The following is a 16362-nucleotide window of genomic DNA, read 5'->3' as shown; positions in this document are numbered from 1 at the left end:
TCAGGAAAATGACATTTCTATTTATAATTCCTTTTTAAGCTAAGCTAAAATTAGTGTCAACTTTTATCTTTAAAATCTAAAAGTAATACCAGTAATCCCAAACGACTGGAAAAGTCAGTTCCCTGGTTGAAAGATGTGGGAAACTATACATCAAAAAACAAAATGAATGTGACAAAATCAGCAAAAAAAACCCAAAACAAATCATTTTATTACAATTAAACGTTTGTAAATGTATTATGAATTTCTGCATCAGCTGTTACAAATGTGTTGGGTCACTGAGTTAGAAGGTTTCTATCTGATGTACAAGTACATGATTACTGTTACTGCCCCTGTGCCACTCTTACAGTCTGCAGTTCATGCCTCCGGTTACAGTGATAGTCTCTCCGGTGATGTATGAGGCTTCGTCTGAGCACAGGAAGGCAATCACACCACCTATATCTTCTGGCTGCCCGAGTCTAAGAGATCAAGACATTACAATAAGAATCAGGTTTCCTGCACCAGAAAGCAACAAAAAAAATGAAAACTTATGAAAAGGAAGGAATAGCTTGTGGACAATTACTACAATGCTACCTTACAGGTAATGGGATTTTTTTTAAACATTATTAATCATGCAATCATACACTTTAGCTATATAAAAAAAACTACAGTGGTGCATAATATATTAAATATGTAATATTTTTTGTGGTGCATAATGCTAGTGGAACAATTCGGTTTCCTACTCTTGATAATGCTATTCTCAGACATGCCATTCTAGGTATGATTATTCAAGCGCCACGGTACTATTAGTTTAAAAACAGTTTCATTCATTGTCTTGACAGCAACAAACCTTTTTATGCTTGTCTGTTTCAAGAACTCTTCAAGCACACTCTCATTTTCCCACAGCTAGAGAAGAACAGAAGCAAAGGGTTATACAGGTGAACGTTGTAAAGACTCTAATTGACGTTAGAAATTATAATTAGACAAAGACGAGTTTCCAAGAAGCTCTGAAAATGAAAGGTGTAGGAAATCCTTACAGCGGCACTAAAACGCGTCTTGATGATGCCAGGGGCAACACAGTTGATCCGGATGTTACTGTGGGCGAGATCAGGAGCCAGCGCTCGAGTTAAACCCAGCAGGGCCGTCTTACTCACGCTATAGGGGCCCAGACCCTAAGAGTCAAAGAGTCAAGAGCAAGGTGAACTCTCAACTAGTGCTGAATGAAAAACAGCAGATAAAGTTTACAAACCCAATTAAAGAAACCACTTTAGTGCTATTGGATAAGGCACGTTGCATTATTAAACTTTACAGCAAGTAAACATCATACTTGCATTGGCTGGTACCCTGCGACTGAAGACACAATCACAACCGACCCACCCCTGAAAATGAAAAGGTCCTAAGTTAGGCTCAGATATAAAGTGTATTTTGAAATACTTCTGTTTTCTATTCCCACTCATATTTTTCACTTTTCTCTCACCCTCTTTTCTCCATGTGAGGCACAACCTGTTTGGTCAGAAGGAAAGAAGCTTTCACATTTACTCCAAGTATCTGTGGACATAAAGCAAATGTCAATACTACTGACACTACTAACATTTTATATATGCAGTATATATACATATATAGAAAAAAAGTTTATCAAGGCTAATAACTAACTTTGTCCCAGACTTCCTCGGTGGATTCTAATATGTTTCCAAAAAACGGGTTCACAGCTGCATTAGACACCAGTATGTCCACACCGCCACATTGTTCAATTGTCTGCGATAAAAAGTAACAGCATTTAAATCAAATTTCTTCACAATATATATTATACATTTGCAAGTTTCCACAGATTTTTGGGTTCATCATAACATTTGCACGTATTCCTAAGTATGATTCCCAAAGTATTAACTAAGTATTGGCTAAAAATAGCGATAAAGCAACTCCTCACCATACTAATGAGCTTGTCTCTATCTTCTGCTTTCCCCACATTACATGTGGTGCCTATTACTTTTATATTTTTGCTGTGCAATAGTGACACAGCCTTGTCAACGTTGGCCTGACGTCGACTGCTCACGACCACATGTGCTCCCCTCTGACCCAAAGCCTCCGCAGCTGCGAGCCCAATCCTGAGAAGATCGGTGAGTACAAGGGTCTGTCAGCATGTTATGTAAGTATTTAGGATGCATAATTTATATTTACATTTGTTTTAGTAGTTGTATTATCAATTATTACCAGAGGGACAATGACTTTTTGTGCTGTGACAGCTACACACCCTTTTGTTTTAAGGATCTAAAATAAACTAAAGAACAGTTGGATAAGAATGGAAATAAAGCATCATACCCATCTGTGGATGCAGTTACTATAGCAACCCTTCCTGACAAATTCGGCGATATGTGATGGGACATCATTCTTCTGCCAGCAACAGGATTTGACCAAAGGCACCTGGTTACAGCCTTCAACATTGCCTTGAGACAGACAGAAAGAGAGTCTGCATAATAATTGCTACAGCACTATGTAGGAAAGCGGGTTAAAGGTCATCCTGGGAAAAAGTTACAGGTGCACAGAACAGTTTTCCCGTTAACATTAATTACATTCCTCGACAGGCAGTTGAGGTGAAAATGTGTTTATGTGGGGTACTTCAGAAACCAGCAAGTTATGCTGCTTAACGATAACATCACTTAAACGGAGCTAACTGCACAACACCGCATTCATGGTTGAGGTGAGCCAAGAGCGAATCAAGTTGTTTTAAATCTTGCTAAATTGTGAATAATAATTGTGACGTATAGGTTAATAAAAAGAAATACAGCATTACCTACGAGCTGAGAAGGACTGTTCTGTTAGCACTTTGCAAGTAAAAATCAACGCCTCTCGTACGTCAATACCACAGAAATATTATAAACTGGTAGATTGCGTATATGGGTCTGAGAAAGGGCGGTGATAAACGGTCCGGAAGTTGTCTCTTATTGGTCTGGAAAGATGTTTCTGGATAGTGATTATCCCGTTTCATTCTTCGGTGTAAATGCAATTCGATGGCTACTAATGTTTCTCTGGTGTCATTAATCAGGTGTAAACTATTGCACGCACAGACCGCTGAAGAAGCTACGTGTAGATTCGATTCTTGCGTGGTGCCTGAAACTTTTTACAGCGCTGGTCCGGACGGACCAATCACAGATTAGTGTGATTACCGGTTGGTTGACTGGATATTTTTTTATTTATAGTTTTTATAGATTTATAGGCCATATTTTCATTTGCATGTCAGGTATTAAGAGATGGGATTAACAAATTAAATGTTTCACATTTTAGTGTACAAATGTAACAAAAAATGGAATGCGGTCAGTGGAGGAATCAGCTCTCTGATCTATCTGAGCCCTATAACATATTGTGTGTTATTGTTCCTTGAATAAATAAAAAAAATCTATCTGAGCCCTCACGCGCCCTCTGGAGGAAGATGCTAGTCTCAGGGAATCTAATTGGTTAAATCATTAATTCTTAAAAATCCACCTAATATATTAGTAAAGTATTTTATTTAAATTCAAGTAAACTTAAAATGTCTCACTAAATGTAAATTGTAGATTGCGTTAGATTTATAAGATCACAGCTTTTACTGTTAAATTTGTATGCACTGCTGGTTTTGCACCTGTCCTGTACAGTTCTTAATTTTATCACTGCAGTGGTGCTTTTAGTAAAAATAAGATACGGTTGGAGCTGAACAGAAAAGTGCAGTCTTTCTTAATCAGTTGCACTTTGTGAGGTCAACAAATATTTAACCAGCACTACCAAATACCTTGGCAGCGACCCTGTCCTTTTGTTCTATAGCAAAGCTTTGTGTTTGTTCAACATGCAGTTCCTGTTGCTAATTCCTGTTGTTCAGGGTATTTTACACTTGTTTTCGGTATAAATTGTAAATCTAACTAAGCAGCCTAAAGAAACTTGGTTACAGCCCACGGGAACCTATCTCAGATAATATGACATTTATTATGCTGAACATGTTCAGTTTAGATAATCTAAATGCCACTAATTGGCTTTGGTTTTTATGGGGATTTTTGTCTTTAGACAAAAAACTTCAGTTCTTATTTAAATTCCTCTGATGTCCTCTTTGTTTTCTAGCTAATGTTTTTGAACAGTTGCCCAGCATATTGAATCATCTATACATCTTTTAGAAATGTTATATATATATATAAAGCTATTGCAATCTACTCTTCACAGAGGCTTTTCTTAATCATGGTTAGTAGGCCTATACAATTTCATATTCATTTTATAATACATTTTCTGTTTTTATTTTATATGCAGGTAATTGAATACCAGCTTATGCACAACGCTTGCTTAATTTTACACTGCATTTGAATTTTTTAACCTTATTACGGTGTGTCAAAGCATTCTAAGGAGTTTACAAGAGGACATTCCTAGGACATTCTAGTTAGTAAAAGATTTATACTTGTTTAATGTAAATCTGGTCAGAAGTTTACATTAGAGGCAGCTGTAACCTTCAGAAGCAGCACTTGGCAATGTTGGTAAAAACAAATAAAATGTACATTATGACAACTGCCATAAAGTGGATAAAAATAACAAGACCAGATAGATAGATAGATAGATAGATAGATAGATAGATATCCTCCACTAGAGGGCGTGAAGCACTGTAGGAATCGTGCTGTGTCGGGCTCAATGTAGGGGGAGCGACCATATGCGCTCAACTGTAATTCAAAACCAAGAAGGCCAGGGTAGGGCGAAGCCTGGCGGAGCGAGACGTGAATCCCCAAAGAAAGAAAAGAAAAACAACAGCCGTGCATTACAGTCTTTTGAGAAGATATGATTTGCCAGGTTTGACTCTACTTCTGTATTTCCAGATGATATTTCTAGACATGTGAACGGTAAGACGAGCATTGCTTATTTAGTTAACATTTTACACTGGCTGATCGCCGCTTGTTTGCGTCTTTGTGACTGAATTAAAATGCATCCCGTTTTTTGAAAGAACATTATTTATATGCCTAATGCCTTTGGCACTGGTTTAGCCGGAGAATGGGGGCTTTTCTTGTTTTCTTTATTGTATTTCTCCGTTTATTTAGTCCTCTGTTTGTCTCATTGGAGTTCTCCTGCATAAAAGAAACCTTGAGACGTCTTGGATGGAAAACGAAACGTGGCTTAGGACTGTGATTTATTTATTTTTTTCTGTTGCAGCCTAGTGCAGTTTAATCTATTAAAATTACTTGAAACACGCTAGGTACACAGGGCTATAATTTGTCATCTTTTTAATTAAAAATATATATATTTATCCTATGGATTCCTGTCTCAAAAGGCCAGTGTCTTAGCCTTTAGTAGGCGGTTGTGCCACAGCTGCTGAAGTGATTTTATTTAGGTTTCATTCCTTTAAACTGAAAAATAAAAATACAAACAAACATTAATGACCAAATAGGGAACAATGTCTCCACCTATATTAACTCATAATTACTAAGTTATGATATCATATAGCCCCTTAATCCTCTGTCCAATCAGGCTGGGCAAATTGAAATACCACATTACAGCTGTACTTAAAAGTTAACAGCCAAATTCCCATGAAATAAGATCTTTTTTGTCTGAACTCCACTGGTGGAGCCCCACAGCTGGTCTGACTAGTTTGGCTGCTGCAGCTGACTGTTTCATAAAGTGAACTCTGTATTACTAACACACACTACTGTACTATTGAGATTTATCTAAAATGCATTTATTTTGATCCTTCAGGTTCAATATGTGCGGCAATTGTCAGATGTGATGAAAGTCACAAACGGCAAAGGACAACAATCATGGTTTTGAGAAATTGATCTTTCTGGATATAAAGACCATCGTATTTACCACCACTGCATGGTTCAGGTTAATGGAAAACCAGATCTGCAAAACATGCAGATGAGTCACACAGTGCACATGTGAATGGGATACAGCTTCTGTGGAGAGCACATGTGGAGTTAACGCATCCAAAACTGTGGAGAACCAGCTTCAGTCATGTCTCTATCGGTAAGTGTGTTTAAGTCACCACTATAAAACACTCTCTGCTGTCCAGTCCTTAATATTCATATCCACTGCTAGTATGGAGAAGGGGGAACTGGGGCTCAGCTTGCCTCAGAGCACCACATCCCCTGGAGGGAATGAAAGAATGAGAGCGAAATTTAGAGGTATAAAAGGGGATGACAAAAGGACCTAAAACTGGGGGACAGATGTTGAGCCCCTCCCCCACGAGTCTTCCTCATTATCATCAACTCAGCGCCTCTTTCCCTTAATCACTAATTCTCTCCCATAATCACAGACCTCTGCCCTTACTTATGCATTCTCTCTATCAATATTGATTTACCCATGAAGGCAGTAGTGTGGTGTTCTGAATACAAAAGACCTTGAGGCAACCCATTACTTTCGTAATTTCACTCTAACTGTACAGTTCGTATGCGCTGCCCTTTTCAGACGCATTTAAATGAGCAGTTCTTCTTCTGTAGGCTTTATGTATGCTAAGAATTTAGGTCAGCAATTAAATTGCTATGTACTGACCGTCTTTTTTTAAGCTACTTAATCTAAGCCATATTTGTGTGTTCTTTAAATGTTTAAGTCAACTATGAGACTCATCAGGTTTTTTTTAGTGTTGACCATGGCCTTAATCTTCCCTTATGTTGTCATGATGATGTGCTAGTTCTGTTTGTTAAGTAAAAGGGAAGACAAATTGATTTGGTTACACAGGTTGATGAACCTGGTTGAAGTGGCCAGGTTAGATCCTCTACGTCAGAGGTCTTCAACCCTCCTTCTGGGCACCCACTGTCCTGCAAAGTTTATTTCCAACCTGCTTCAGCACACCTGCCTGAGTAGTATTTTCATGCAATCTTGAGGAGCTTGATTAGCTGCTCCTGGTGTGTTTGATTAGGGTTGTAGCTAAACTCTGCAGGACAGTGGGTCTACTGCTCTACGTTGTTTCCTGTTTTTGACTTCCCTTACTAACACAACACAGCTCGTGGACTAGCTGAAGGCTCAAATAAATTCATTTTAACTGAGTACATTGAATTTAAACAATTGAATTATATTGTTGCTAGCAGTCTAGTGAAATTAGCGTTTCTCCTTCACTATTGCTGTCCTTCCCCATTCCAATTGAAGGACTTGGTTAAAGCCTTTCTTCTGTCTGTCTCCCTTTTTTATTTATGCAGGATTTTATTATGTTTTGCTGCCTTTGTTTTATTTACATTTACATTCATGCATTTCAATGCTAGGTTTATTAGAAACCTAGACTAAGAAGCTAGTCCAGAGGTGATTCATGTCTTGGTAGGATTTATTTAAAGCTTTGTTTGGTTTCTTCTCCTCCTCCTTATGTTTTTTTTTATTGTCTTATAGACAGTGCTTGCAAAGGCACTTTTTGACAATGCCGCTGAAAGCCCAGAGGAGTTAGCGTTCCGCAAAGGTGATATCCTGATGGTTCTGGACCAGGAGCAGGATGGTGGACCAGGGTGGTGGCTTTGCTCCCTACATGGCCGTCAAGGCATTGCCCCTGCCAATCGATTACGCCTCCTCCAAACTGCTCAGACTCCAGCTTCAAACACCGGTATAGATACCCGGCGAGCTCCTAGTGTGGACTCAGTTCATCTATCGACTAGCCACCAGGGCAGGGTAAATGGACTGAGCACTGAAGATTCAGATGGGGTGTATCTCTCACCACCCAGCTTAGCTGAAGGGGTGTACCAGAGCCCTGGGGCTGCTCCTACCCCTGCCAGGTCTGGAGAGCTACGTCACTCTGATGGAGGAAGGCCACGATCGCATTCTAGTTCTGGAACCAGGCCTTGTCCAGACTGGGGCGATGTGAGTGTGGCGGGACGACCCCGTTCACCCTCACTTAGAGGACGAGGTGGCGAGTCAGGGACCCTTTACCAGACACCCACCTCGCCTGCACCACTGGTGGCACAACACCGATCACAAGGTGCACTGGTATCCGATTCAGTGTACCTGACTCCAAGTGCTGTTCCCAGGTCTGCAGCCGAAACAGCAGGGGAGGCTAGGTATTTAAGTCCACGAGATGCAGGGGCCGGTAATTCTGATGGATGCTACTTGGTGCCCAGAGCAGCTGTCGCTGCGTTGACCAGTGAGAATTTATATCAGACTCCTACAAGTGGTGCCCCAGTGGCAGGACAGTGTGTGCCAGGAATGACTTCAAGACTTACGGATAGGATTGCACCCAAAAGCAGCCCATCTTCTTCTATTAGTCCTTCTCAGAGTAAGACTGGCCAGGATGCCCCAGGGATTTACCAAACCCCAACCTCACCTGGGGGTGCCATATCAAGGACCCCTCAATCTGACCGCAAACACCCTGCTGGAACTGTAGGAGTGTCTGGAGCCTCAACACCAGGCCAGAATCTTAAGCAGACACCTCCCTCTGCCCGAGGATCCCAAAAGCGTATTACTTCAACTCCTCCTGTTGGTCGAGGAAAACTGGCGCAGGGTGGCCTAAGGGAATCCCCTCTACTCACCAGAGCGGGAAAGTCCGGAGCACCAGGGTCCCCAAACTCTGGCCGCAAACCCCCTCCGCCAGCACCTCCTGTTAGAAGTGTGACCAGGAAGGATTTACCTCAGTCTAACTCGGTTCCAACCACCAAACCTGTTCTCCAGGCCAACCCTGCACCCCCACAGACAAACATGCTGGAGGAAGAGAGACAGGGAAGTAAAAATGGACACATGCAAGTGGATGAGATGAAGAAGAACATGGAAATGGTGACCAAGAGGGAGAGTACAAGTTCACAGGATGAGAAACTCAGAGAGGAGGTGAGATAAATGAGAACTTGATTGGAAAAAAGGAAAGAGGTTGTAGTTCTGCAGAAGATGGATGAGTTTTCTTTGAAGAGATAGTAGAGATGATGAAATAGATAGCGAGATAAGATTTTAAATGCTTGTTCTCTTCAGGTATATGATACACCTCCCACAAATAGGTGGCAGCCTCCAGTTCCTACAGTGCCTTCTGAGGAGGATGATGGGATCTATAACACCCCTCGTGCTGTACCCCTACACACTGACCAGGCCTCAAAGGTAAGAAATCAAACACTAAAGGGAAATGCTAGGAAGAATGTTGATCTTACTCTTGTCCATACAATAAAAGTGAATGAGGACAGAGGTTGTCTAGCTGCAAAAATCAGGCAAAAAACACCATAGAAGTATCCATACAATGTCTTTTGAAGCCATACGATAGATTTGTTTCCAAGCTCTCATTTCTCTTTTGGACTGCCACACATTTAAAGTAGTACATTGAGGTTGACCATGAGCCACCCAAGTAGCAATGGTCATTAGCTGATGGTGTTTAAAAGTTTGGAGTCTCTTATGTTAAGCATGGCTGCATTTATTTGATAAAAATATACAATCAAAACATTAATATTATGAAATATTATTACAATTTAAATTAATTGTTTTCTATTTCAATATATTTTAAGATATAATTTATTTCTGAGATGCTAGGCTGAATTTTGTCTTCAGTCTTCAGTGTCACATGATCCTTCAGAAATAATTTTAATATGCTTTTTTTTATGCTAATCAAATCAGAAATGTTCACTTATTTTCACTGTTTAGAATTCTTTGATGAATTGAAAGTTCAAAAGAATATATTTAAAAATTCATTTGCTAAAAAATCATCTACTTTTAAATATCAGAGGTTTTGCACATTTACGTACAATCTCCACATTTTCACATAATCTCTCCTTTGTTTTTCCTCTTGCTGTTTTTCTTGTTCTCTGTTTCTCATTCTCTCACTCCTCTCCTATTCCTTTGCTTTTAAACCACACCTTTTTTCTGCTAGGAGCTAATCCCATGTAACACTTTTCTCTTGTTCACACAAGTCACAGCCGCCTGTCGGGTTGCGCAGATCAGCCAGACCCATGTGGCTCTATTCAGCCCTCCACCCACAATCTTTCTCTCCCCTTTCCCTCTCTCATTTGTCTTACTAATCCTCAGCAATGGATTTTTGTGCTTGTGCAGAGACTGTAAATAAATGTAGTGGCTATATAATGGATTTTTGCTCTTAATCCATATATATTATTATTATTAGTCAGTCAAAGTGGAATTCGTGACATAGTGATGAACACACACAAGAGACACTCCAAGGGCATTAAACTGTGAGCTATTAGAGAACACATACTAAAGGCTAGAATACACTACACAACTTTTGCCTGCTTTTTTGTCCTGATTTGCAGTCTGGAGAAGTCAACACTACTTGCCTAAAGTCACAGGCTGCCAGATTTTGGGCAGTCAGAGTTGACAGGTTTCACAGAAAATCGTGTAGTGTACAGACTCAGATTTTTTAGCTTCAGACCATGATTCCATCCAGTTGGAGGATATCAAGCTTGTCTGATATTTTGAGCTGATTATAAAACACATTTTTATTTGTCATGCATCTCTTAGCAACAAGACATGTTTATGAGTGAATCTCTTGTGTTCGGAATTACTTGAAAGTCTTGTAGTGTGTGATCTTCAGTCGTTCAGTGTATGATGCCCGATTTTTCTCTGTAATCATTTAAAAATTCAGCAACTGTATAATGCCTAGTGTTTCAAAATCTTTTCAGAAGTTGTGTAGTGTATTCCAGCCTTAAACTGAACAGTAGCTGAGACTCCCACATAACAGTTAAAGAAACAGCTTGATTCATGCTTTATGGCACAGCTTGCAGTTATAATTACTGTAGTTTGTAAATGAATGGAGTTTGGGATCCAAAATCTGTTGTAACTCTTTAAAAATTAGTAAACAGTGAGTAACTCTTTCATATCTTTCAGATTTATGATGTTCCCACTCTGGCCCTGAATTCCTCCTCTGACCATCAGCAGCAAACCTACAATAGTCCAGGATCGGCTGCTGTGGCTGGAGATGCAATGGATGAGGATGTGTACAGTGTTCCCAGTCTTCCTGGTTTACCCTTGGAGGCAAGCGAGATGCCGGGATTAACTGCAGAAACTGCTGGAAACGGACGAACCTATTCGATTTCCAGTACTAGAAAGCAAGACTTAACCTCTGAAGATGTGTCAGAACCTGATGGAGGCATCTATGACATGCCTGCCCTCACTCTAGAAATCCCGACACGCCCTTTATCTGTGTCAAGCACCGGCTCTGGGGACATCCAGTGGAAAGCGTCTCTCTCTGCTCTTGTCCAATCAGCCCTGACCTCTGCCTCTGTCACCACCACCCCATCCCGAGACCTCGCCTCTGCATTGGCTGAGATCCTTTCTGTCTGGAAGGCTGGGCATGTTGGTGATATTCCTCCAGTTCTCCAGCAGGCATGGTCCCGTCTCTCCGACCTCCTTCCTGCCCTTTCGGTTTGTGGCACTGCCCCTCCAGCCGACGGTCTGCTCACGATTGTCCGCTGTGCCCTTGAAGACTCCGTCTCCCTTTTACAGAGTCAAGCGCGACCTCGTTTACCTTCCCAGGAGTCTCTGTCCCGGAGACCTCTACCTGCTTTGCCGGTGGCAGAGGTCAAACCGATCACAGGGGACATGGGATCACGGAAGGGCAGCTGGATCCAGGAAAGACCGCTGCCGCCTCCACCACCCGCTGCCTTCCCTTTGCCCCCGACACCAGTTTCTTTAGCCCCTACTGTGGGAAGAATGGAGGATGAGGAACAAGGGAATGAGTATGCAGGAATCGGCCTAACTCCTACACCACCGCCTTCATATCCTGTAGGTGATAGTGTGGGATACGTCAAACTGCAGGTTAGACACCTGTTTTATGCATGGCTATAATGCCAAAAAAAGAGTAAATGTTCACACTCTGATGTTTTTACATCAGTTTTTATTCAAGTATGAACACGAGTGTTCATCAGGCAAAAGGCCGAAGCACTTTACTTGTCAGATACAAAAACATCAGTTAACAACAGCAACTTTAATGTTAATTTAATATTTACATTTTCTCATGACTTATCATTCTGTCTTATTTATTCAGTCAGAGTTTTACTTCTCTTTTGACTATCTGTTCATGTTTTGGTGCTTGTATTCGCCTTTGTTGAAACATTTCTGTGGTCTGCAGTTCTCTTTTTGTGGACATTTACATTTTTGTTGTTGTTCTGTTTTAGGGGATGCCAGAGCCACCACCAGACACCCATACAGAGCTCAGTTCTTCACAGTTTATCACCACAACTGATAATAAAGTAAGTCTTTGATTGTCTGTTATACTCCCAAAACTCACACACACTAAAGGACCGTTCACTCAGGAGGTGTTTATGCATTTTGTCTGCACTATTTTTAATTGTTGGTTGATATACTGTACACATTTCAGTGACAGTGACATCTTTGTCTGTTGCATTGCATTTCACTGTTTTTTTGTTTCTTACCATGAGCACTGCATTTTAAACACTCAAAAAGCCATTGTAGAAAGATTGTAACACTTAAATAATACCTTACCTCAGACACCATTGCTGACTGATTTGGTTCAGATTTTGCAATCCTAAATACACTACCATTTATAAGTTTGGTTTCAATAAGATTTAAAAGACCATTCTTTTATTCAGCATGAGCACTGCATTTTAAACACTCAAAAAGCCATTGTAGAAAGATTGTAACACTTAAATAATACCTTACCTCAGACACCATTGCTGACTGATTTGGTTCAGATTTTGCAATCTCCTAAATACACTACCATTTATAAGTTTGGTTTCAATAAGATTTAAAAGACCATTCTTTTATTCATCAAGGATACACTATATTAATAAAAAGTGGCAGTAAATATTTACATTGTTACAAATAAATTGTATTTCAAGTAAATGCTCTTCTTTTGAACTTTCTATTCATCAAAGGATTCTAAAAAAATTTATCTCAGTTTCCACAAAAAATATGAAGCAGCACAGCTGTTTTTAACATTGATAATAATAAGAAATGTTACTAGAGCACCAGTTCACCATATTAGAAAGAATTCTGAAGGATCATGTGACACTTAAGACTGGAGTAACGGCTGCTGGAAATTCAGCTTTGCCATCACAAGAATAAATTACATTTTAAAATATATTAAAATAGAAATCAGTTATTTTAAATTGTATTAATTTAATGTTAATTTAATTAATTTAATGACTGTATTTTAATTGAATAAATCCAGACTTTCTGAGCATAAGAAACTTTCAAAAACATTTTAAAAAATCTTGGTCCTAAACTTTTGGACGTAAATGTATTTATATTTGATCTGTACTGTGCTCACAATTTTTTTCAACATGTTCAGTGATAAAAAAAAAATGCCAATATTAAAAATAAAAATAAAAACCTATAAACCTGTGTAAATAATGTCTTGTATTTACACAGTTTTTTATTTATTTATTTTTAATATTGGCATTTTTTTTTTATCACTGAACATGTTGAAAAAAATTGTGAGCACAGTACAGATCAAATATGTTGAAAAAAATTGTTTTCTAAATTTTGGACGAATTCAACTTACAACATAGCTCATTCATTAAATCATAGTTGAACCTCTCCAAAATACTTTCAACTTAGCCTAATGAAACTTTATAGAGAGTAATTTCGAAATAACATACTGAAATGTCAACTTTGCAACTATGCTGTAGGCCTGTAATTATGCATTTTTAGGTATTTTCAAGGAGGTAAGGGTCTATATCTTTATATACAGTGTTTTGTAAGTTTATATGAATAATCTTCTCTGTTCTCTGTTTCTCTCCAGCTGAGTCTTTCCCCCCCAGTCTCTCTGTCTCTGGAAGATTCAGAGCTGCTCTCCTTCTACTCCTCCCAAAGTCTCTCTCATCTTTCTTGCCTGGCCGATGCCATCGATTCCCTGTTCACAAGTGTCCAAGGGAACCAACCACCTCGAGTCTTCGTTTCCAGGGGGAAAAGCCTCATTGTGACTGCGCACAAACTTGTCTTTATTGGGGATACACTTGCAAGGCTTCTCAGCTCTTCAGACCTCAGAGCAAAGGTTAGAACATAGATACTTTGGTTAGAAATGTTATTGAGAGTTTCTGTTCAAGTGTTTTTGTACAAATTCTCGATTACAAGTGAATGTATGTAATGATTCACGCCACAACAAATCAAATTGTGAGTCATAGTTGATAACCCAAGGGCAATAGTCAACATGAACAGTCTGGGAAGTGAATAAGCTTTTGGTAAGCATGTTGACGGGTCAGTTTCCAGCAAAACAGGTGACATTATTTAAAGACATTCACACACAAACACTGTTTGTCTCCTCAGGTCACCACCTCCAGTGGACGCCTCTGCCAAGCTCTGAAGGCTGTTGTCGTGGCAACTAAGGGTGCAGCCCAGAATTATCCTTCAGTCCCTGCTACGCAAGAAATGGTGGACAGAGTAGCCGATCTATCCCAGCATGCAGCTGGTTTCTCTGGGCTTTTGCAGCGTTTAGCTGAGATATCTTGATGTTATTTGTGGGCGGGTTAACCTTTATTGTTTTCACAGTGGAATGCCTTATTATAAAAAAAATTTTTTTTGAGGATGCATCAAAATCATGTCACTGCTTGTGTTAGTTCAACAGTGATAATATGATCAAACAGTTGGTGAGTATATGTTGGAGTGTATCTGCTTGCCTGTGTTGGTTTTGACACTTCAGACTGGTCTTTTTCTTTTTTCCTTTTTTGTGGTGCCAAGCACACTTATACGTTTTAATAACTTATTGATGGCTGTTTTGTTGAAGATGTTTGCAACCTCAGGCACATTTTAATAGCTTTATTTTGTTCCCTTAACCATATTGACAACAATGAGGAAAAAGTGGTCTTCTCTGTTTAAGGGTGCTCTTGTAAACTGGTCTAATTATTCAGTTTGTTTGTAAATGTGAAGTGGCCTTGGTGTTATAGAGATTGAAGTGACTAATTTGACAGCCCAGGAGGTTTCAGTTGTGCTGCACATGTAACCAAAACAGATAAAGCTAACCTAGTTTCAAATGTTTAACAAGAAGGAATACTTGATTATTTAAACCAGGGCTGTCCAAACTCGGTCCTGGAGGGCCGGTGTCCTGCAGAGTTTAGCTCCAACTTGCCTCAACACACCTGACTGGAAGTTTCTATGCCTAGTAAGAGCTTGATTAGCTGGTTCAGGTGTGTTTAATTAGGGTTGGAGCTAAACTCTGCAGGACACCGGCCCTCCAGGACCGAGTTTGGACAGCCCTGATTTAAACACATGAAGAAAAACAGTACTTTATGAATGAGATTCAACAATTTATTGAATTTTTGGGAGAGATATCAGAGTTTTTTCCCCCCACAATGCTGATTCAGAGATAAACCTGTCTGTCAGGTCCACTCAGCCTCTTTCTTCACACTCTTTGTTTCACTCACTTATTTTTTTATTCCCGTAATTCTCACACTCCCACATTCGGTTTCTGCACATGCTCATAAAGGCAGCTTAATGGTGAAGCAGTTTGGGAAACAAATCTTGCACAATAAATATCATACAGGATTTTTTTTTGTTTTAAATAGGCTATGCAGCATTTCTGAAAACAGCAATATATATCTAGTAGCTTCCATAGTGGGCATTGAAATGCTGGTGCTTACAAAATCTTGTACTCAAACAAGATATGAGCTTTGTGTAACTTACCCATTGAACTGTGCTTACACGGGTTGAAACATGCACCTGTTTCCCTCCTCTCTTGAAAAACAAGTCGGTGTCATAAATGTACTGTCATGTTTACAAGACTCTTATAGCCCTCATAGTCTGTGTCTCAGAGCCCATTCCTCCATCTGTTAATTCCTCCATCTGCTCTCTTTTTTCTGGCTCCTTCCCCCGTCTTTGTCTGTAAATACCCACATCTCTTTATATTCAGGATTGACATGCTGGCCACCAGTGCAGTGCTGTCAGTGCTATTCTTGCTGTTCGACTTTGGTTCGGTTTGACTGGTTCATTGCATCTTTACATTTACTGACTCTTGCAATTTAATAATTCAGCCATAAAAAATGCCATAGTTTAAATCTCAAGTAGCCTTCCCTTTATTACTGCCTTTTTGAAAAAGTGACCTTTTTAGTTTTTCATTTTTTTGTCAGTCCTATCTCAATGGATGCAGTGGTCTTAGTGTGAAAAGGTGCTGAAAAGTCCAATTAAGTGAAGTGAATTCTGAGGCTGATTTAGATGGTTTACTCTGGTGTTGGTGTGTTAGTTGACTCAAAGCGCCATCTCGTGGACTTTATCAGTATTACTACACAAACCACTTGGATAAGTAAAGAAAAGAATACATCACCTCAACAGGTACTTCAGAGTATACTTATAAACATTTTCTGGTGGATAGACTTAAGCTTCTTAATTTCTGCTTTTGAATGAGCTCTCCTGTCCGTCTGTACAAAATAACTGTATATATAAACATTACAAATATACAATAGTCCTCAAGCAAGCGTTCCTATCAAAAGACTCACTTATCTTGTTTGTCTCAAGTTCTTAAATTAAGTGCTTATAGTAATGCTTAGATTTGATGGCCCTATATAATTATATTTATTTGATTTTGTTAATCAA

General features: G+C 39.5%; 2 protein-coding genes across 4 annotated transcripts; one reads left to right on the top strand and one right to left on the bottom strand.

Moving 5' to 3' along the window:
* Positions 1-215: 215 nt before the first annotated feature.
* LOC107753983 (dehydrogenase/reductase SDR family member 4-like) lies at positions 216-3024 on the bottom strand. 2 transcript variants are annotated; one of them, XM_016570277.1, is made up of 9 exons: positions 2768-3012; positions 2296-2420; positions 1904-2081; positions 1630-1731; positions 1454-1524; positions 1304-1355; positions 1014-1148; positions 827-882; positions 216-455 (listed from the first exon to the last, which is right to left on the bottom strand). In XM_016570277.1, the coding sequence occupies exons 2-9, from the start codon at positions 2415-2417 to the stop codon at positions 341-343; spliced, it is 831 nt and encodes a 276-aa protein (XP_016425763.1). In that variant the 5' UTR covers positions 2418-2420; positions 2768-3012; the 3' UTR covers positions 216-340. The 2 variants fall into 2 exon arrangements, with proteins under 2 accessions (XP_016425763.1, XP_016425764.1); XM_016570278.1 differs by having other exon boundaries at positions 413-492; positions 2768-3024.
* A 1640-nt stretch (positions 3025-4664) lies between these two features.
* LOC107753933 (embryonal Fyn-associated substrate-like) lies at positions 4665-14817 on the top strand. Of its 2 annotated transcripts, none has more exons than XM_016570217.1 (8): positions 4665-4823; positions 5671-5940; positions 7294-8712; positions 8851-8973; positions 10702-11598; positions 11991-12065; positions 13580-13831; positions 14104-14817. In XM_016570217.1, the coding sequence occupies exons 2-8, from the start codon at positions 5929-5931 to the stop codon at positions 14284-14286; spliced, it is 2961 nt and encodes a 986-aa protein (XP_016425703.1). In that variant the 5' UTR covers positions 4665-4823; positions 5671-5928; the 3' UTR covers positions 14287-14817. The 2 variants fall into 2 exon arrangements, with proteins under 2 accessions (XP_016425703.1, XP_016425701.1); XM_016570215.1 differs by having other exon boundaries at positions 10702-11631.
* The last annotated feature ends 1545 nt before the right edge of the window (positions 14818-16362 follow it).

This window comes from Sinocyclocheilus rhinocerous, unplaced genomic scaffold (assembly GCF_001515625.1).
Source record: "Sinocyclocheilus rhinocerous isolate Xijiao unplaced genomic scaffold, SAMN03320098_v1.1 scaffold831, whole genome shotgun sequence".
Taxonomy (NCBI): domain Eukaryota; kingdom Metazoa; phylum Chordata; class Actinopteri; order Cypriniformes; family Cyprinidae; genus Sinocyclocheilus; species Sinocyclocheilus rhinocerous.
The sequence above is the reverse complement of the archived record's forward strand: the minus strand, read 5'-3'. Positions and strand labels throughout refer to the sequence as shown.